The sequence below is a fragment of the Tupaia chinensis genome, unplaced genomic scaffold, assembly GCF_000334495.1.
Source record: "Tupaia chinensis unplaced genomic scaffold, TupChi_1.0 Scaffold000217_1, whole genome shotgun sequence".
Classification (NCBI taxonomy): Eukaryota; Metazoa; Chordata; class Mammalia; order Scandentia; family Tupaiidae; genus Tupaia; species Tupaia belangeri.
In genome coordinates, this window is record NW_006159692.1 from 4,941,335 (window position 1) to 4,958,958 (window position 17,624).

Below are 17,624 nucleotides of genomic sequence, written 5' to 3' on the forward strand. Positions count from 1 at the left end.
AGCCCGCTGGACTCCAGCGATGAGATCGCTAAGGCTGAGACTGCCGGTCTGGAGAGCTGCGGAGGAGGCAGGTGAGGAACTGGGAGCGATCCCGCGCCTTTCCAGGTTTGAAAGGGAAAGCTGGAGTTTTCAAAATTGGTAATAACCGTGGACAATTTTAATAAAACTAAAGCTTTATACAGGAGTTCCCAGTAGAGCTAGACTCAACTCGAGGGACTTCGGAGGGTTTTTTAAATTTTATTTTAAATTATTTTTATGTTGTTTTCCTTGACTATCAGCAACACTGTGTAGCCCTTCTAGCCATCCCTCCAGGATCCTCGGTTGGGTTCGCTCAGTAAAACTGAGTGTGGACTTGAAAAACTGTCTTACTCCGTTCTTAGGCACTAAAGCAATCTTCAACCGAACTCCTCTTTGGAGGACATGAAACCACCGCTAGTGCAGCTACTTCTCTGATCACTTACCTGGGGCTCTACCCCCATGTACTCCAGAAAGTTCGAGAGGAGCTGAAGAGTAAGGTAGGAGTTCTCTGGGAGCTTCCTGCTAGCTTAGGAAATGCAGCTGGTCACCACCAGACTTCAGTGAGTCTGCTACCTGTGCTTACAAGAGCAGGGCCAAGGGCTGGGTGGGTCGGGAGAAAATCAGCATTGTGAATACAATGCAATCTTGAGCTGTGATCCTACTTGGGCGAGGTTTGACTTTGTATTCCCACCTTTTACAGAACCTCCGAGCTTTTCCAGTAGACCCACTGTCTTAGATTTATTTGTGTGTTCAAGAGCATGCATGAATAGTTGGCCCCTCCGAATAGCTGACCAGTGTGGGTGTTGGTTGTGAAGGGAGGTGGGGGGAGCTGGTCCCTCCTAACTAGTGGGCCACATTCTCTTGGAATTGTAAATAGATGGTGGATTTGGGCTAAGGGGGTGGCAGCAAATGGCCATCGCTGCTGTTTCCCCCTTGCACTCTCCCATCATGGGGCCCTTTGGGTTTAGTCGCCACTTAAGCCCTGTTTATGTCTGCTGGGCTGATTTTATTGGAGCACAAAATAACCGTTCACCTCTGTATGACTGTTTTGATAGGGTTTACTTTGCAAGAGCAATCAAGACAACAAGTTGGACGTGGAAATTTTGGAACAACTTAAATACATTGGGTGTGTTATTAAGGAGACTCTGCGACTGAATCCCCCAGTTCCAGGAGGGTTTCGGGTTGCTCTTAAGACTTTTGAATTAAATGTAAGTTAAAAAGTTCTCTTCCCACCCCCCCCTTTTTTTTTGTGGTTTTGAACCTATCACTCCTTGTTTTCCTGTGCAGTGGCTTACATTTTGTATGCTTTTGATAACATTGTCCTGTCCCGTGTCCACATGGTTTAACAAGTTGACTCTCTCTCTCTTTCTTTGAACTTCTGACTTCCCTAAAGATATCAGTGATAGATTTTTTTTTTCTAAAAGTTAAATTCCAGTTTGTCAGGGACTTCATAATCTTTTGCAGGGATACCAGATTCCCAAGGGCTGGAATGTTATCTACAGTATCTGTGATACTCACGATGTGGCAGATATCTTCACCAACAAAGAGGAATTTAATCCTGACCGATTTATGCTTCCTCACCCAGAAGATGCATCCAGGTTCAGCTTCATTCCCTTTGGAGGAGGCCTTAGGAGCTGTGTAGGCAAAGAGTTTGCAAAAATTCTTCTCAAAATATTTACAGTGGAGCTGGCCAGGCATTGTGACTGGCAGCTCCTCAATGGACCTCCTACAATGAAAACCAGCCCCACTGTGTACCCTGTGGACAATCTTCCGGCAAGATTCACCCATTTCCAGGGGGAAATCTGATGGGCACAAATCTCAGACTTATTTGACATGTACAGATGAGTTTTTATATAGTGTCGTGTTGACTTTATTTAATTTCTAAGTGTATATTATAATATTTATGTGTCTCTACTACAGTACCATGGTCTTTAAATATTAAAATAATGAATTTGTATAGTTTCCAAATAAAGTAAAATTGAAAGGTATGTTTCTTGTGTTTGAGATTCTGCTCAGGGAAGATATGCACGTATGTGTTATTCCAAAGGTATTTCCGTAAATCGTTCTAAGGTTACTTAGATTCCCTTTGTTGTAGATTTTTTGCTTTACTTTAGGAAAAATTGAATCTGAGAAGGCACTACTTTGAGAACTATCAGCCCATCTAACAGTTAATAAACGTAATAAATCCATGTTGCCGGACAGTGCCAGAACTGCTCTCTGAAGTTAAGGTTTTAGATAAGACAAAGCTAGTCACTCCAGTTGTGGGCAGTTCTTGACTAAAATAAGAGCACACCTCATTGACGGTCACCTTTACTGAGAAGTTGCATATGAAAACAGTATTGGGGAAGGCACTGTCTCTGGTTTAGATAAGGAGCCCAGGTTTTCTTTATTCCAAATGAGGCAGGAGGATCCGATTTAGTGAACTGACAGATAAAGTTTTTATCTATCCCAGGCAATAGGGTGTGAGCCTGACATGACTGATAAAATGGCCCAGTCATGACCCTGTGAACCTTGGCTAACCTCCGTGAAAGCGCAGTTTTGTCACATTTCTGACCCTGGCAGAGCCACGTCCTGAACTGAAGGCCAGACTCCCAGTCCAGAAAGGTCGGGCCCCGGGGACTTGCTTACGCAAGCACATTTTCCATTTTGAAATGGCACAATCTGCTTACTGAACCTCTGATGGCTTGTAGGTTTTGGACTTTAAATTTTTCATTACAATTTTAGAATGTGGCAATGTTGCAGGAACCGGGTGGTCTCAATGAGTGTTTGAAAGGGGTTCTGTCTGCAATTAGAGTTACACTTTCCACCTGACTTTAGTGTTTTAGGTAGAATGGGGGTTGTACCTATTGTTGGAATTCTCTCATTTCTAGAGTGTTTACATAATAACTTATAATGCCCTATAGTAACCTTATAATGCCATTTAAAAAATAAGAACTTACAGTCAGACATCGTTTGAGCCCAGGCCTTTCTGCACTGCAGGGTACAGGGATGACCTCTCTTCCCACATGCACTGTGGATCTTTCCAGCTAGGAGCACACTAGCCTGAGGGCATCATTATTTCAGATCATTTATAGGAGGCCATTTTTCGAAGGTTCGCCTCTAGAAACAATGCCTTCGGTGACCTCATTGACCCACGTTGATTCCATTTTAAAAACTCACCTTCTTTTTTTATATGGAAAGCTTCCAGGAAGGGGCTTTCATGTTGCATTGCCCAAGCTAGCATTTAGCCCAATTTTACTGATCAGGTACATGTGGAGAGCCACCAATCTGAGCAAACATGGTACAGAGTAGTGTATAAAATTTACCTCAGAAATAGATTAAAAGTACAATCTTTGATGATGAGAGTGCCGAGTAAAGGCAGTTTAGAAGTGTGTGAGGTGAAAGGGATGTTTATAAGCCACCGTACTGGGTGTAAAATGGGCCAGGGCCACATCTATTGGGACAAGCATGTTGTAGACCATAGGTCCCTCCGGGCCAGTGTCCATACCCTGCCTGATGGAGAAATGTAGACTTGGCCAAAACTGGAAGGAGGGAAAACCACCGTGGGAAATGACCCTACGGGGCTCCCCAAGGTGTGGCGCAGTGGTGGGGGGTGCTGTGCACCCCAGGGCTTTGGGTGAATCTGCCAACCTGGTTGCTTTGGGGCACTGCCTCCCTTTCCACAGTGTCCTTTGCCCTTGTCACCTCCCATGCCTTCTCTTCAGCTAGGGGTGGTGCAAGCAGTGAGGGATCATGGTGGGGCAGGGACATGAAAACCTGCTGCCTCCACATTCAGAGGGCTGGGGTCTTCCTCCAGCATGCCCTTGGAGGCTCAGAGAAGGACTGTGATTTGCCTGGAGCCAAATAGGAAGTGGTGAACCAGGAAAGGCCTGATGCCTGTTTTCCTCCTCTTTTCAAGGTGCTAATTACTCTCACCTGGTTGCTTTCTAGTTTGCCAGACTAGTCCCAGGGTCTTCACTTCTTAACTTCCTTTCAAGTCCTGGCCTCCCCTTTACCTTGTGACGGTGCAGATCAATTATCTTGCAGGCCACCGGAAGGGACTGGCAAAGTAGGACCCCCCCACACCCTTCGTCTGGTTTCAGTGCTTTTTGGATCTTGCCACCTTCCAGAGGTCCACCAGGGGGCGAGCTTCTCCCTTCAATGCCAAGGTCGGGGCCCAGTGGTTTTTCCCACCAGTGTCTGTGAAATCCCATGTCCACAGTCTCTTGCCCAGGGCCTGCTTTTGTCCCAGAGGGTGAGAGGCTACAGACTACCCTGGGCTTAGCGAGTGCTTAGTATCAGGCCTCATCGAGGCTGCTGGCTCCTTTGTAAGATTCACCCCAGGCTGGGTTGACGTGGGGCATGTCCCAGCTGCTGAAGCAGCCACCCTCTGGAGTATTCAGGTTTCCAGTACTGCCCACGCTGCCCCCATCCACCTGTGCTGTTCTCACTCCTCCTGGAAAACTGCTCTTAGTTTTGAGGGAACACGGTCTTCAAAAAACATAGGCAAACTAGTCAGTGTTCACATGACCTCAGCCAGGTCTAAGAGCCATCCCATGAAAGCACCGTGAGAGGAGCTGGGGATATTTAGGGAGAACAGTTAAGGGACCATTGTAGGAAATTCAGGTTCAGACCTGTTCTGAAAGACAGAGCTTGCTCTTAGAAGGGTAAGGTAGAAGGCGAGAGAGGTTATTCCCATATGGGGAACACAGTTTGAGACTACAGGAGCCCTTTGGTGACAAAACAGGCAACCTTGTGAGACAGCAAGCTGCCTGTCCATGGAAGCATCCAAGCAGAGGCTGGATAACTACGCTGCCGTAGGGATCATGGCATGGAGGAAGAGGCTGGATTAAATGACCCCAATTCCCTTCCAAAGTGAAACAATTGCGATTCTCTGAAATGGGATTCTGTATTTATTCAGTTCCTCAAATATCTACTTTACTTAGAAATGCATTAACCCCAATCTACTGACATAGGGCAGCCCTGTGCCTTCTTCCAGGGGCATTCAGAAGTCCTTGGTGTCCATTCTCCCAAACCTTGTCAGATGGGCAGGGGAACTCCGAGTGGTGGTGGGGTGTCGGGATTCAGAGGGTGCTGAATGGCCCGTGCTGGCTGCGGGGAATCCTCTTCCACTCTGGGACTTGGTGCTCCCCGCTCCAGTTCCTGTGTATCTCCAGCAACTTCCTGGGCCTCCCCAGCACCTCACGCTGACCGGTCACTTGCTGGTCTCTGGGGTCATACCCTGCTCCTTCCTCAGCCTTCCACATGCCGTGGGCTGACGTTGGACTCTGGCTGTCCCAATCATGCTTTTTCTCTGCTTCCCGAAAAGCTCCTAAAGGCAGGAGGAACTGTGGCTCATCATTCAAGTTCAAATCTTGTCAATTAAGTCCATTCCTGAGCACGTCCCCGCCCATCCCAGCACATACACGTAGTAGGCTTTCCTTGAAGGCTTCTTGGGGCCAATCGACACCGTCTACTTTATGTTTCTCCAACTTACCTGCTGCCATGTTTTTCTTTGAAGAGTGAAACTTCCATCCTTGGAAATCTTGGCAGCCACAAGTTACACGGCTGTGGTTTAGCAGCATGTCACATTCCTGAAACCGACGATCCTTGGGTATTTGGCCAAACAAGCTTTCTTTTCTTTGAAGTAGAATCAGCTTGAGTTAGAACCCTGGGACAGGAGTGGAGACTTAGCCCTGGACTGCAGGCTGTGTTTTCTGGGTGAGAGTTATCATGTTGCAGTATTCATCACCATGTCCCCTCCGGACAGAAGCTGCCCCACAGAATAAGATTTCCCCCTGATGCCAAACCCTCCCTGGTCTCCTGGGAGTGTAGTAATCCAGTAATGCGTTCTTGACGGTATGTGCTCCAATATCTCAATGAATTCATTTCACTCAAATGCATTGTGAAAAGTGGACAAAATGCTTCTTTAATAAGTTATTTGACAAAACCCACAGCTAGATTCATTAAGCCAACCCTAGTGTCCAGTGAAAGTTACTAATCTAATGAGCAATGAGGGCATTCAGTACTCTGAAACGAAAAGTTCATTTAACGTCAATTAGTCACAGATGGTCAGATCTGGAAGGGCGATTATGGGCAGATCATCTGAGCTCCTCAGTTTAGAGCTGAAAATTTGAGGTTCCAAGAAATCTAAGCTCCCAACAGAGAACCAGGACTGCACTCCAGTGCCTAGCACACTTTAAGACCTGGCCCTCAGTTAAAAACAACTATATTACTGGGATAGGCAAATGGCATGGTGATTAAGGTACTGAATTCCCACGTGGCTGACCATGGTTTGAGTCCTGGACCTGGAGGCTTGAAAATTGTGCCAGGAACGTGTGCATGTGTGCCCCAAATTCCTAGGGGAGAATGGAGGAGAAAGGATTGTGGCCATTCCTCTGGAGGGTGATTTCTCACTTTCCTTCTCTGTCTTTCCAGTGAGCTCATCCACCCTGTGGCAAATACCTAAAAAACCAAAATCACAATGCAACTATGGGGTTGTTAGGAAAGTCATGACACATTTTTGCATAGAACAACATAGAAAGATACATCATAACTTTCCTGACAACCTAATATATTAATTTTATGTAGCAGGGGAAAAAGGCAGGTGAACAGATTATTTGAGACCAAATCATTTCCAGGGTTTTGTTTCCCACTGCACCGTCAGCTCTTGAAGGTGCTGTGAGACTTGGCGTTGTACAGCTGCTGGGCACTTGATATGAAGCCTGGAAAAAGAGAGATTTCTGGGGCTAGTGGCTGGGTCTGTACATCGGTAGAGCTGAAGCCTCAGATATTTTGAGCTCTGTTTACTAAATGACAGGAAATAGTTTGTAAAGACAAGAAACTCTCCTTCTGAGAAATGGGTTCTCAGACTTCAGTGGGCATCAGAATCAACTGGAGGGCCGGCAGGGGGCGTGGTGGTTAAAGACACTGGATTCTCACATGGCCGACTGTGGTTGGAGTTCCAGACCTGGCGGCTTGCTTTTTCACCCTTTCCCTCTCTCTCTCTCTCTCTGTCTCTTTCTGGTCAAATTAAAAAATAATAACAATAAATGGAATTAAAGAAATAAATAATTCTTAAAAATAAATCACCTGGAGGACTTGTTGAAACACAGATGACTGGGACCCAACCCAGAGTTTCTCAGTTGACCCAAGAATGTGCAATTCTAGCAAGTGTCCAGGTGACGCTGATGCTGCTGGTTTAGGGGACACAACTTTAGAGCACTGCCGTGAAAAAAGTCCCTGGTCTCTAAATCAACGATCACAGACTTTGAGGACCGACAGGTAATGCTAACAAGTGATGTTAGCTGGGTGGCAGAAGTGCAGATGCAGGGACCACAAGTGACCTCTGAAATGGGCAGTTGCTGCTCAGCTCAGACCTATCCTTCACTATAGAAATGAAGACCTTGATTGGAAATCTCTTCCAACTTTTTCAGAAAGTGCTAGAAATCTAGATCTAGTGTACTTGGAATGTTCTATTTTTAGATGTTATAGCTAATTTGCATCTGTACTGAAAAATGTGCAGGCTAAATTAAACTTTTTTGTGACCTCATTGGCTGCCAGTTTGCAACTTCTTTGATCATCAGAGAGTTCGCTGTCACGGGCATCTTTCTTGTTCTTTTATTAAGAATTATTTGTTTAATTTTATTTATCATTATTATTATATTTAACTTTACCAGAGACTGAAAGAGAGAAGGGAGAGAGAGAGAGAGAGAGGGGAGAGAGAGAGAGAGAACAAGCTGCCAGGTCTGGGACTTGAATTGTGGTTGGCCATGTGGGATTCCAGTGCCTTAACCACCACACCACACCACCTGCTGGCCCCCACCAAGAGTATCTTAATTGAATGGTTTTGTTTCAGAATCTCTCCTAAATTGTAGTTAAGATGTTGGCCTGGGTTGCAGTCTTTGAGGGCTGGGTCTTGGGCTGGAGGATCTGCTGCTGAGAGAGTTCACTTGTGTGGCTGTTGGCTGGAGGCCTCAGCACTTCACTGTGTGATTCTCTCCATAGGACTGCTCGAGTATCCTTATGGCATGGAGCTGGCTTCCCCCAGAGCAAGTAACCCAAAAAGTCAGCAAGAGAGAGACCCCAACGTCCTTTAGGACCTCGCCTTGGAAGTCACACTTCCTCGTGTCCACAGTGTGCTGCTGATAACACAGGTAAGCCGTGTCCAGTACAGGAGAGAGCCCCATGTGGGTGTGTGGACTCTTCCTGCCTTTAAAGCATTTTCATCTTGCTCTTCGCAGCCCCTGACTTCTAGTATTTGCACTGTGACTTATTACCTAGGGATGCTTCCCACTGCCATTGGGGGAAAAAACGTGTTATGGAAGTTCTCGGTAGGATGGAGTCTAAGGGTCACCTGAGCCAAAGTTGCAAGCTGGAGACTCTGGAGGAGAGCCTTAGTGAGTGAGTGTTTAGGCTCTTAGGTTTGCCAAAGTTTCCAACCCACTAATTACATTCATTTACATTCGTTTTCAGGCCTCTGAGGCATTTGACCTTGAGTTAATCCAGTCACTGGGCTGCCCACCTGTCCTGGTTTATCTGGGACTCAGGTTTCTTGGGACTGGAAACTTTCAGTGTGAAAATTGGATAGGCCTGAGATTCAGACAGCAGATGTGAATGGATTTGGTCCCAATTTGAAGTGTGGTCCATTTGTATCAGTTGGTTGAGAGTTGGAGCATCTCCACCGCGACCTACTGCATCAATCTGCGGTTTAATCAGGCCCAGGTGAATCTTACACACGTAAGCTTTGGGAATCTCTGGATAGAAGCAAAACCTGGTTTTGGGCTCTGTAAGGATTCCGATGTTCTGTTCTATGGGAACAATTCACCAGCAATAACCCATTTCGTCTCTGGCAATCTGCTATGATAATCTGACCTTTTCTTTCTGCCTCCATCCAACCCCCAAAAGGAGAGACATTCAACAGTTAATTGTTGGAAGTCCCATCTCTCACTTGGGTTTGAGCGGTGGTTTTCACGAACACTTTTTACAGTTGAAAGTTTCCACCTCCTCAATCAAAATGCAATAAACAACACAGATAAAGGGAGACTCCTGGGTACTTAGGTTGTTTCCAGGTTTCGACACTCCAAGCGATACACAGTAAATACCCTTGAATGTGCAACTTTATAATACAACTAGTGCTTTATCTCTGCAGGGCTGGTTCTGAAAGTGTGGTTGCTGGGTTAATGGGATGTACGTTTATAACTGTAATGGATATCTAATAGAGAAATGAGCTGGTGCCTTGCTATTGTGAGAAATGATGTAGCCGTAGTGGAGTGAGCACAGTAGACAGCCATTGGCCTTGAGAGTTGGTTCGACATATTGCTGAATAGGGACAATCAGTAGAAGAGGGACTTAGCGAATGGGGGGAAGAAGTAGCAGAGGGACTTAGCTAATGGGGGGAAGAATTGAGGGGACTCTTCAAGGAGATTAGTCCCATTTTTCTGAGTACCTTTGTATACGTGTCTTCTGGTTGTAAAGAATACGTGTTGCTTTGTAATTGAGAATTTTAGGAGAGAGAAAAAGCAGAGGCGCGATGGTGGAAATGACATTACGGAGATGGGATGTTTTCCGTCTCAACCCAACCTTTCCGTCTCTACTCTCCCCTCCGTCCTGCCTTCTCTTCCCTTTTGGGAACGATGTCCGAGTTGCTAGTTGTGAGCATCCGATTGAGCCCAAGTCATGTGCCAATTGAAGGAGAGGGGATGTCTGACCTCCCTGCCCCCCTAGGCGGTATTACTATACCCTAATAGGGGAGTACGGTAATACTGTTTGGTCCCTAATCAACAACTAAAGTGGAAAAATCTTATGACTCTACCCTTTTGGAAAACTCCATGTGTTTGGGGAAGCAGCTCAGAGCCGATCAACTTTATTTTTGTAGCGTACAAAAGGAAAAATAGCCAAAATTTGTAGTAAATAGTAATTTAGTATAAATGTTAAGTATTTTACATTATCTCATTTCATGTGCATACAATATACATGATGCAGATACAATTTTTGTTTATTTTTTAGAATTAGTTATTTATTTATTTTTGCAATAGGGCTCATGTGCTTGCCAGAGAGAGATGGAGAGAGAGAGGAAGAGAGGGAAAGTGAGAAAGCACCGCCTGCTGCAACCCCTTCTCCTCCTGGGGCTGGGCCACACACACACACATTGCCCAGAATGTTTTTCAAGCCACTGGGTCTAGGACTTGAACCGTGAACTTGCTATGTGGGATCCAGCACCTTAACTACCACTTCACCTGCTGGCCCCAGATACAAGTTTTAATGCCTGTTTGACAATGGAGCCACTGGGAGGGCAGGTGGTGTGGTGGTTGAGGGCGCTGGACTCCCACATGGCCAACTGTGGTTTGTGGGGGTGGCCGTAGTGGAGTGAGCACAACGGACAGTCATTGACCTTGAGAGCTGGCTGTGACATACTGTTGAATAGGGAGAATAAGTAGCAGAGGGACTTAGCTAATGGGACCTGGTGGCTTGCTTTCTCACTTTCTCTCTCCCTCACTCTCACTCTGTCCCTCTCTGGTCAAATTAAAATAAATAAACAAATAAAGTTAAATAAAATCTTTAAAAAAGAAAATGGAGCCACCGAGGTGTGCAACAGCTGCATAACTTGCCCGGAGTCACACAGCGAGCAAGTGGAATAGCCAAGGTTTGAACCCAAGTCATCCAAGTGCAAAGTTCTAATATTTCCACTATAGATTCCACCTCCAGGTGTGTAGTGCCTGGAGCTAGTGCTGCTTTTGCCTGGAAAGCTAAGGGCTCCTCCCTGCTCTGACCGTGTAGGGGTGCCAGGGACATGCTGCTCTACCTGAGCTAAGCCTTTTCGTTCTCACCACACGCTGTGGGCATTTTTCAGAATCAAAATGGAGTCATCTGTGTCAGCCCTCACTAAAACAGATGTGGGAAGGCCGCTGAGGAGGCGTTTGCTCATGCAAGCTTGTGGATAGCAATACTTTTTAATCTTGTAAACATTTTGCTGTAGGGCATGTGCCCTTGCCAGGGAGAGAAAGCGTTGTCGTGGAGCTGGGGGGTTGTGAGAAAGCACCCTCTGGGCAGATGGCCACGCTATAGTCCCTCCTTCTCTACTCCCCTCGCAGGATGTTGGGCATGCATGCACATGCACCCAGCGTGTTTTTAAGCTGCCAGGTCCAGGACTCCAAATGCATAGAAGGCCACGTGAGATCCAGCTGTCTTAATCACCATGCCACCAGTAGGCCCAGCTAAACTATTACTTGGAGAACTGGGCCAGAATCAGAGCCTTGCACAAAGACCACTGACACAAGGACGGCTTCTTCAAGGACGTCTGCCCAGAGACCACCACTCTTGTTATTGATCCTGGTAGCCAAAGCTAATTGTCCCAAATCAGCAGGTATAACCCCCTCCCACACCCCTCCCGCTTGCAAATTTTGCCTTTACAACCTGTGGGGGGATTGTAAGCTTCGGTAAGCACGTTTGACACTACCTGAATCACACTCATCTGGTCTGCATTCTGGTGCAGTCCGCAAACTCACACCCAAATAAAGTTCTTTTTGATTTCCACATTCCGACTCAGCACGCCTTTTTTGTTTACTTATTTTTAGGGTTTTGCCATAGGGTGTGTTAGCTCTCCAGAGAGAGACAGAGAGAGGGGAAGTGAGAAATCACCTCCCACGGGGGATGGCCACACCGTAATCCATTCTCCTCTAGGGACTTTGGACACACGTGCACATGCACATGTGGAGTGATTTTCAAGCCACCAGGTCCCAGGGCTCAAACTGCAGTGAGCAATGTGGGAGCCTAGCACCTTAACTACCGTGCCACCTGCTGGCCCAATATACTTTTTAGCTTATCAAACTCCAAGTGAGAAAACTGAAACTCAGATATTAGCAACTCACTCAGGGTCCCTCAACTGGAAGGGGACATGTCAGGGATCAGATTCAGACGGTCTGCCTCCACACATGCAGCTCAGTGCTCCAGAGCCAATGCCCCGGGACTCATCAACATGCCAATCTGCTTGTTCTTCTGTATTAATCTGGAAGCAGTTCTCATGGGGGGGGGTGGTAATAGAAATTCAGGCAATTATCAGATAATTCAGTCAAAGTTATGGGTTATGTTTCAGTTTTCTGTTTCATATTGATACTGAGGATCTGACTCTAGGTACCAGCCAAAATAATTTAAATTAAATCTAATCTAATGTTATCTGTGCAGTTTTTTTGGAAAGAAATCTAAAAGACAAAGGAGGGGTGTGTGTGTGAGAGAGAGAGAGAAAGAGAGAGAGAGAGAGAGAGAGAGAGAGAGAGAGAGGTCTTAGATTGTGGAGTTCAAAATTTCCATCATTAAGAGATAATGAAGGGCTGGCTCCATGCCCTGGTGGCTAAGGCAGCTGGATCCCTCCTGGATCACTCTGTGGTTCAAATCCCAGATGTAGTGGCTTGAAAAACACCTGGAACATGTGTGTGTGCACCCCAAATCCTGACTGAGTGGAAAAGTGGAGGAGGGATTGTGGTGTGACATTCCCGGGGGAGATGCTCTCTTCCTCTCCCTCTCCCTCCAAAATTAAAAGAGAGAGAGAGAATGGGAAAGAATATGAAAGAGAAAAGAGATCAATAGCATTTTCTTATTAAACTGTTACACTTTTTTTTTTTAAAGAACTGCTTAATTTTATTTATTATTCTTTTAAAAATTTGACCAGAGGAAGACAGAGAGAGAGAGAGAGAGAGAGAGAGGGAGGGAGAGGGAGAGGGAAAGTGCAACAGTGAGCTGCCAGGTCCGGGATTCAAACCACAGTAGACCATGTGGCAGTTCAGCACCTGAACCACCACGCCACCTGCTGCCCCTCAAATTGTTGCACATTTAAAATGTAATGATATAGTTCCCCCACACCACACCCCAGGGGATTTAGCCAAAAAATGAGTTTAATTGCTAGAGGGAATGTGTTTGCCCTGTGAAAAGAAAGTTTATTTTCAATTTGAATTGCAAATCCTCCCAAAAGCAGAGTGGGAAGGAAGGATCATGCCTGGCAGGAATGAGTTCTTTTTGCTTTGTTTTATAAAAACTTCCTGAGACAAGCTTTCAGAAATTATAATTATTTTTAAAAATTCAGGTATTCACCTGATGTGAATACTTTAGATAAAGCAAAACAACCAGATCATTTTATACAATGTCAACTTGGCTTAAGGAGTTTCGAAAAGACGCGTATCACCTCTGCCGCTGGATTGTTGGAGGCAGAACATTGCAGGGTGTGTTGCGAGCTATGTCTCTAGAACTCGGGTTTGATCTGGGGATAAACGGTGTACGGAGATGGAGAACGGGGCTGAGGGAGCATGGAGGGGTGTGGGGAGCTGGATTAGCATTTGTTTGGCATGGGCTGAGCACTCTGCGGTGACATATGACATATCGGTACCTGTCCCCGTGGGTTACCTTTACCTCATTAGAAAGCAGAAAGCATCACTTTCCCCATTTTTTAGGTGAAAATATCTCCGCGGCGGAGGAGAGTCCCTTGCCCAAGTTCCCCGGCTGGTAGTTCATTGTGGGACTGAACTTGGACAAATCCAGGCAAGAAGCGAGGGCATGACTGGGTGCGCTAAGAGGGCGCAGATCAGGTGACAGTGGAGGGCCACGTGCTAGGCTGGGTGACTCCAGATCAAGGAGCAGGGGGGCCCACATTTGACAGCCCCAATGACCGGACACAGGGCCAGGCCCCTTGGGGAGACAAGGGACCAGGAGCAGATGCTGGTTTGGAGAAGGGACGTTGGGATCAGTCTGGCCTGTGGGGTGAAGACCCACTGGGTGGGAGTGTCCACAGGCTGCTGCCAGACAGGCCTGCTTCTCTGGAGCTCCTCTGGTGCAGACGGTGTGGAGGGAGTGAACAGCGTCATGGTCGCTGTGGGAGAAAGGGAGGGTCTGACTAAAGTCCAGAGCCATGATCACAAAAGCCGAGAGAGAGGAGAGACACTTTTTTTCTTTTTCTTTCTTTCTTTTTCTTTGAGACACTTTTTCTTTTAAGTTTTTGACACAGGGCATGTGGGTAGCTGGACAGAGACAGAGAGATAGAGAGAAGGAAGGTGAGAAGTCCACACCCCCAGTGGGAACAGCCAGCTGCAATCTTTTCTCCTCCAGTCTCAGGATTTTGCACAAGCACACACACGCCTGGTGTGATTCTCAAGCTGCCAGGTCTGGGACTTGAACCATGATCGACCATGTGGGAATTCAATATCTTTTTAAAAAATGTATTAATATAATTTATTATTATTATTATTATTTTGAGTTTGCTATAGGACATGTCTGCTCACCAGAAAGAGACAGAGAGAGAGAGAGAGAAAAGGAAAGTGAGAGAGCAAGCCACCAGGTCTGGGACTTGAACCACAGTCAGCCATGTAGGAGTCCAGTGTCATAACCACCACACCATCTGCTAACTGGCCCAGGAATTCAATATCTTAACCACTGCACCACCTGCTGTTCCCCCCTCCTCCTTTTTTTTTTTTTTTTTTTTTGAGAGAGAGATTTTTGCTATAGGGTGCGAGCTGAACAGAGAGAGAGAGACAGAGAGACAGAAAGTGAGAAATCACCCCCTCAGGGGGATGGCCATGCCTCAGTCCCTTCTCCTCCATTCTTCTCTCGGGATCTTGGATACGTACACACATGTGCCCAGCATGATTTTTAAGCTACCGGGTCTGGGACTTGAACTGTGGTCAACTACATGGGAGTCCAGCAACAGCCATTATGCCATCTGCTGGTCCCCAGTTTTGTTTTGTTTTGTTTTGTTTTTAAGGCTTTTCAGAGGGTAACTCCAAAGGGCACAGAACTCGAGGTAGGCTTAAGAAAAAGAACTATAAAGGGAGGCTGGGACATTAAAAAACAAAAACATAAAAAACCTGGATTTTCGGAAACTATGTGTTCATTATTAAAATAGACAAACAAAACTGAGGCCTGCTTTGCTATCTCTGTCTCCTATCTTAGTGAACATGGTGGTCTTCTTGCACGAATGAAAACAAAGTAATAAAACAGCATTTTATGAGTTTAGGGAGGTAGGGTCGCCTGAGATGAAGGAAGGGAGAAGGAGGTCCTGTGAACATCAGGCCTGACTGCAGCCTGGTTTGGGGAGGGGGCTGGGCCAGCGCCCCCCAGCCCTGGGCTCCACAGGTGTCAGCGTCTGGCACTTACCACGTATCACGCATCACCGCAGGAGGCCTGGGAGAGAGGCTCAGGAGGGGCCCAGTCCTCCGTGGCCAGGTGGTTGTCAGGCCAGTCGTGACACATCACGGGGTACCCATTTACAGGTGGCTTCCTCTGCTCATTGGGAAGGCAGCAGGCTTGTGCCTACAGGCAGAGGCTGGGCCACCACTCTGAGCATAGGGCATGTGGACCGTGGCAGCGTGGTGGCCGAGCACTGGAGCAGGGCAGGGTTCAGGTTTCCAAAAGGACCTTTCTGCTCTTGGAAGCCTGGGCTGCTGTCTTTGTAAGCAGGCTATGTACCGTGGCATGGCTTCCAGGAGGTACCACTGGACAAATACCGAGTCAGAGCCCCTTCGAGGGTCCGGGTGGTGGTGCAGGGGCAGTGAGACTGGATTCACATGGGTAAGGTCCTGGGTTCAATTCTGAGACCCCCTGAACACACAGGTGTGTGTGTCTGCCGTGGTCTGGGCAAGCTGAGACTGGGAGTGGGGCTGAGAAGTGAAGACCCTGTTGGGGATACGTCTCTCTCTCTGTCTCTTGGAATAAATAAACTTAAGAGAAAGTTTCCCCCCGAGTTTTACATTAAGGGGGGGGGGCAAAAACAGAGTCTCTTCTGCTCAATTTTGAGAAAGAGATGGTGTCTTCAGTTGGCTTGGGCTGATGTCGCAAAATACCACAGACTGGGCGGCTTAAACAACAGAGATTAATTTTCTTTGCCTCTTTTTTTTTTTTTTTTTTTTTTTTTTTTTTTTTTTTTTTTTTTTTTTAATTTATTATACAGTTCATGTTCTTACCAGAAAGAGAAAAAGAGAGAGAGAAAGAAAATGAGAAAGTACCCGCTCCAGGGGTACGGCTCCAAGCCAACCCTCTCCATTCTCCTCTAGGAATTTGGGCTCGTGCACACACAGCCGTACCGGGATTCGTTTTCCCGAAGATCTGGAGGCTGGAAGTCCGAGATGAAGGTGTTGGTTGGTTCGGGTCCCGGTGAGGGCTCTCTTCCTGACTGGAAGAGGGGTGCCCGCTCACTGTTCCCTCACATGGGGCAGAGCGAGACCCAACGTCTCTTTCCTTACAGGAACACGAGCCTTCTCAGGTTAAGACCATGCTTTTGATCTCACTTAACTTTTTTTTTTTTTTTTTTTTTTTTAGAGATTTTTTGGTATAGGGCGTGCGTGTTCACCAGAGAGATAGAAAGCCAGGAATCACCCTCCCAGGGAGAATGACCATGCCACAATCCCTTCTCCTCCATTCTCTTCCCAGGACTGTGGGCATGCACACATACCTTCATGAGCTTTAAGTCACTGGATCCGGGACTCAAACCACAGTTGACTACATGGGAGCCCAGCGATGGGACCATTACGCCATCTGCTGGTCCCTGTGATCTCACTTAACTTTTATCCCCAAACACAGACACATTGGAGGTTAGGGTGTTGACATGAACTCTGTGGGGACACAGGCAGTTAGCCCCTAACAGTTGGGAAATTACAATTGCCTCCCAACCTCCAACCAGGCTGCTATTGTCATCAGAAGCCATAGGCTGTAAAGCTGGAAGAGTCCCCTCCATTGTTTTCTAGATGAGGAACTGAGGTCCAAGGGGGATGTGCTTGTCTAAGCCGCTCATTGGTACTGGCAGAGCCCCTCAGGGCCCCTCAGGGCCAATGCCAATGTCTGTCTACCTCCTCGGCCGGTCCAGACCCCTCAAAGGCCAAGTCCATGGAAGGGAGCAGGTCCTCCTTGGTGCCCTGGGGCCGGCCCATAGAAAGAGCCTGGACAAGTGTGTGCACTTGGGCACCTCTCCCTTCCTGGACCGCCTGGCATGCCGCAGCCACTGCAGATCTGCCCCTCTTCCCACCCACTTGCTGAGGCCTAATTCGGATTCCTGGGAGAGGGAATGTGATTGGTCCAGCTGGGTCAAGTCTCTGCCCCGTGTCGTCATGGTAGGAGTGGGACATCCAGGGTTTCTAGGGAACAGACCAAGGACCTGTGATTGAAAAATGCTGCCGCTGTTGCTGCCATGTCAAAATTACCTAGAGAGGGAGGCCAGTAGGTGGTGTGTTGGTTAAGGCACTAGACTCCCACGTGGCTGGCCATGGTTCCAGTCCTGGACCAGAATGCTTGAAAATCACACTGAACACATATGCTTGCATCCTCAAAATCCTGAGAGGAGAATGGAGGAGAAGGGATTCTGGACACACATGTACACGTGTCTGGCGTGGTTTTCAGACCACCAGGTCTGGGACTCAAATCACACAGATGAACATGTGCGATCCAGCTGCCTTAACCACTACACCACCTGTTGGTCCTCTTATCACTTTTCAGGTATAAGGGAACTCCAAACAGTTTGTGGAAAAGGGAATTAAAGTATGAGTTTATTTTGGTGCAAAAAAATTTTGAAATCTGTACATAGTTTTTTCATGATACACATTGTCTATAACTTTTTGACAATCCCCCTTTCATAAACTGATTCAACTATATAT

At 46.9% G+C, this 17,624-nt stretch overlaps 1 protein-coding gene and 1 long non-coding RNA gene across 2 annotated transcripts in view; one reads left to right on the forward strand and one right to left on the reverse strand.

Moving 5' to 3' along the window:
* Window positions 1-2,006, forward strand: part of CYP26A1 (cytochrome P450 family 26 subfamily A member 1) — a 3,684-nt gene extending 1,678 nt beyond the window's left edge. Inside the window, exons 5-7 of the mRNA XM_006147641.3 lie at window positions 381-515; window positions 1,074-1,226; window positions 1,483-2,006. Coding sequence (XP_006147703.1) covers window positions 381-515; window positions 1,074-1,226; window positions 1,483-1,824 — 630 coding nt within the window. The 3' untranslated portion in view covers window positions 1,825-2,006. The remainder of the gene's footprint in view (window positions 1-380; window positions 516-1,073; window positions 1,227-1,482) is intronic.
* Window positions 2,007-12,852: 10,846 nt separating this feature from the next.
* Window positions 12,853-17,624, reverse strand: part of LOC114007692 (uncharacterized) — an 8,858-nt gene continuing 4,086 nt past the window's right edge. The window contains exon 3 of the long non-coding RNA XR_003549282.1: window positions 12,853-13,855. This is a non-coding gene — a long non-coding RNA (uncharacterized LOC114007692). The remainder of the gene's footprint in view (window positions 13,856-17,624) is intronic.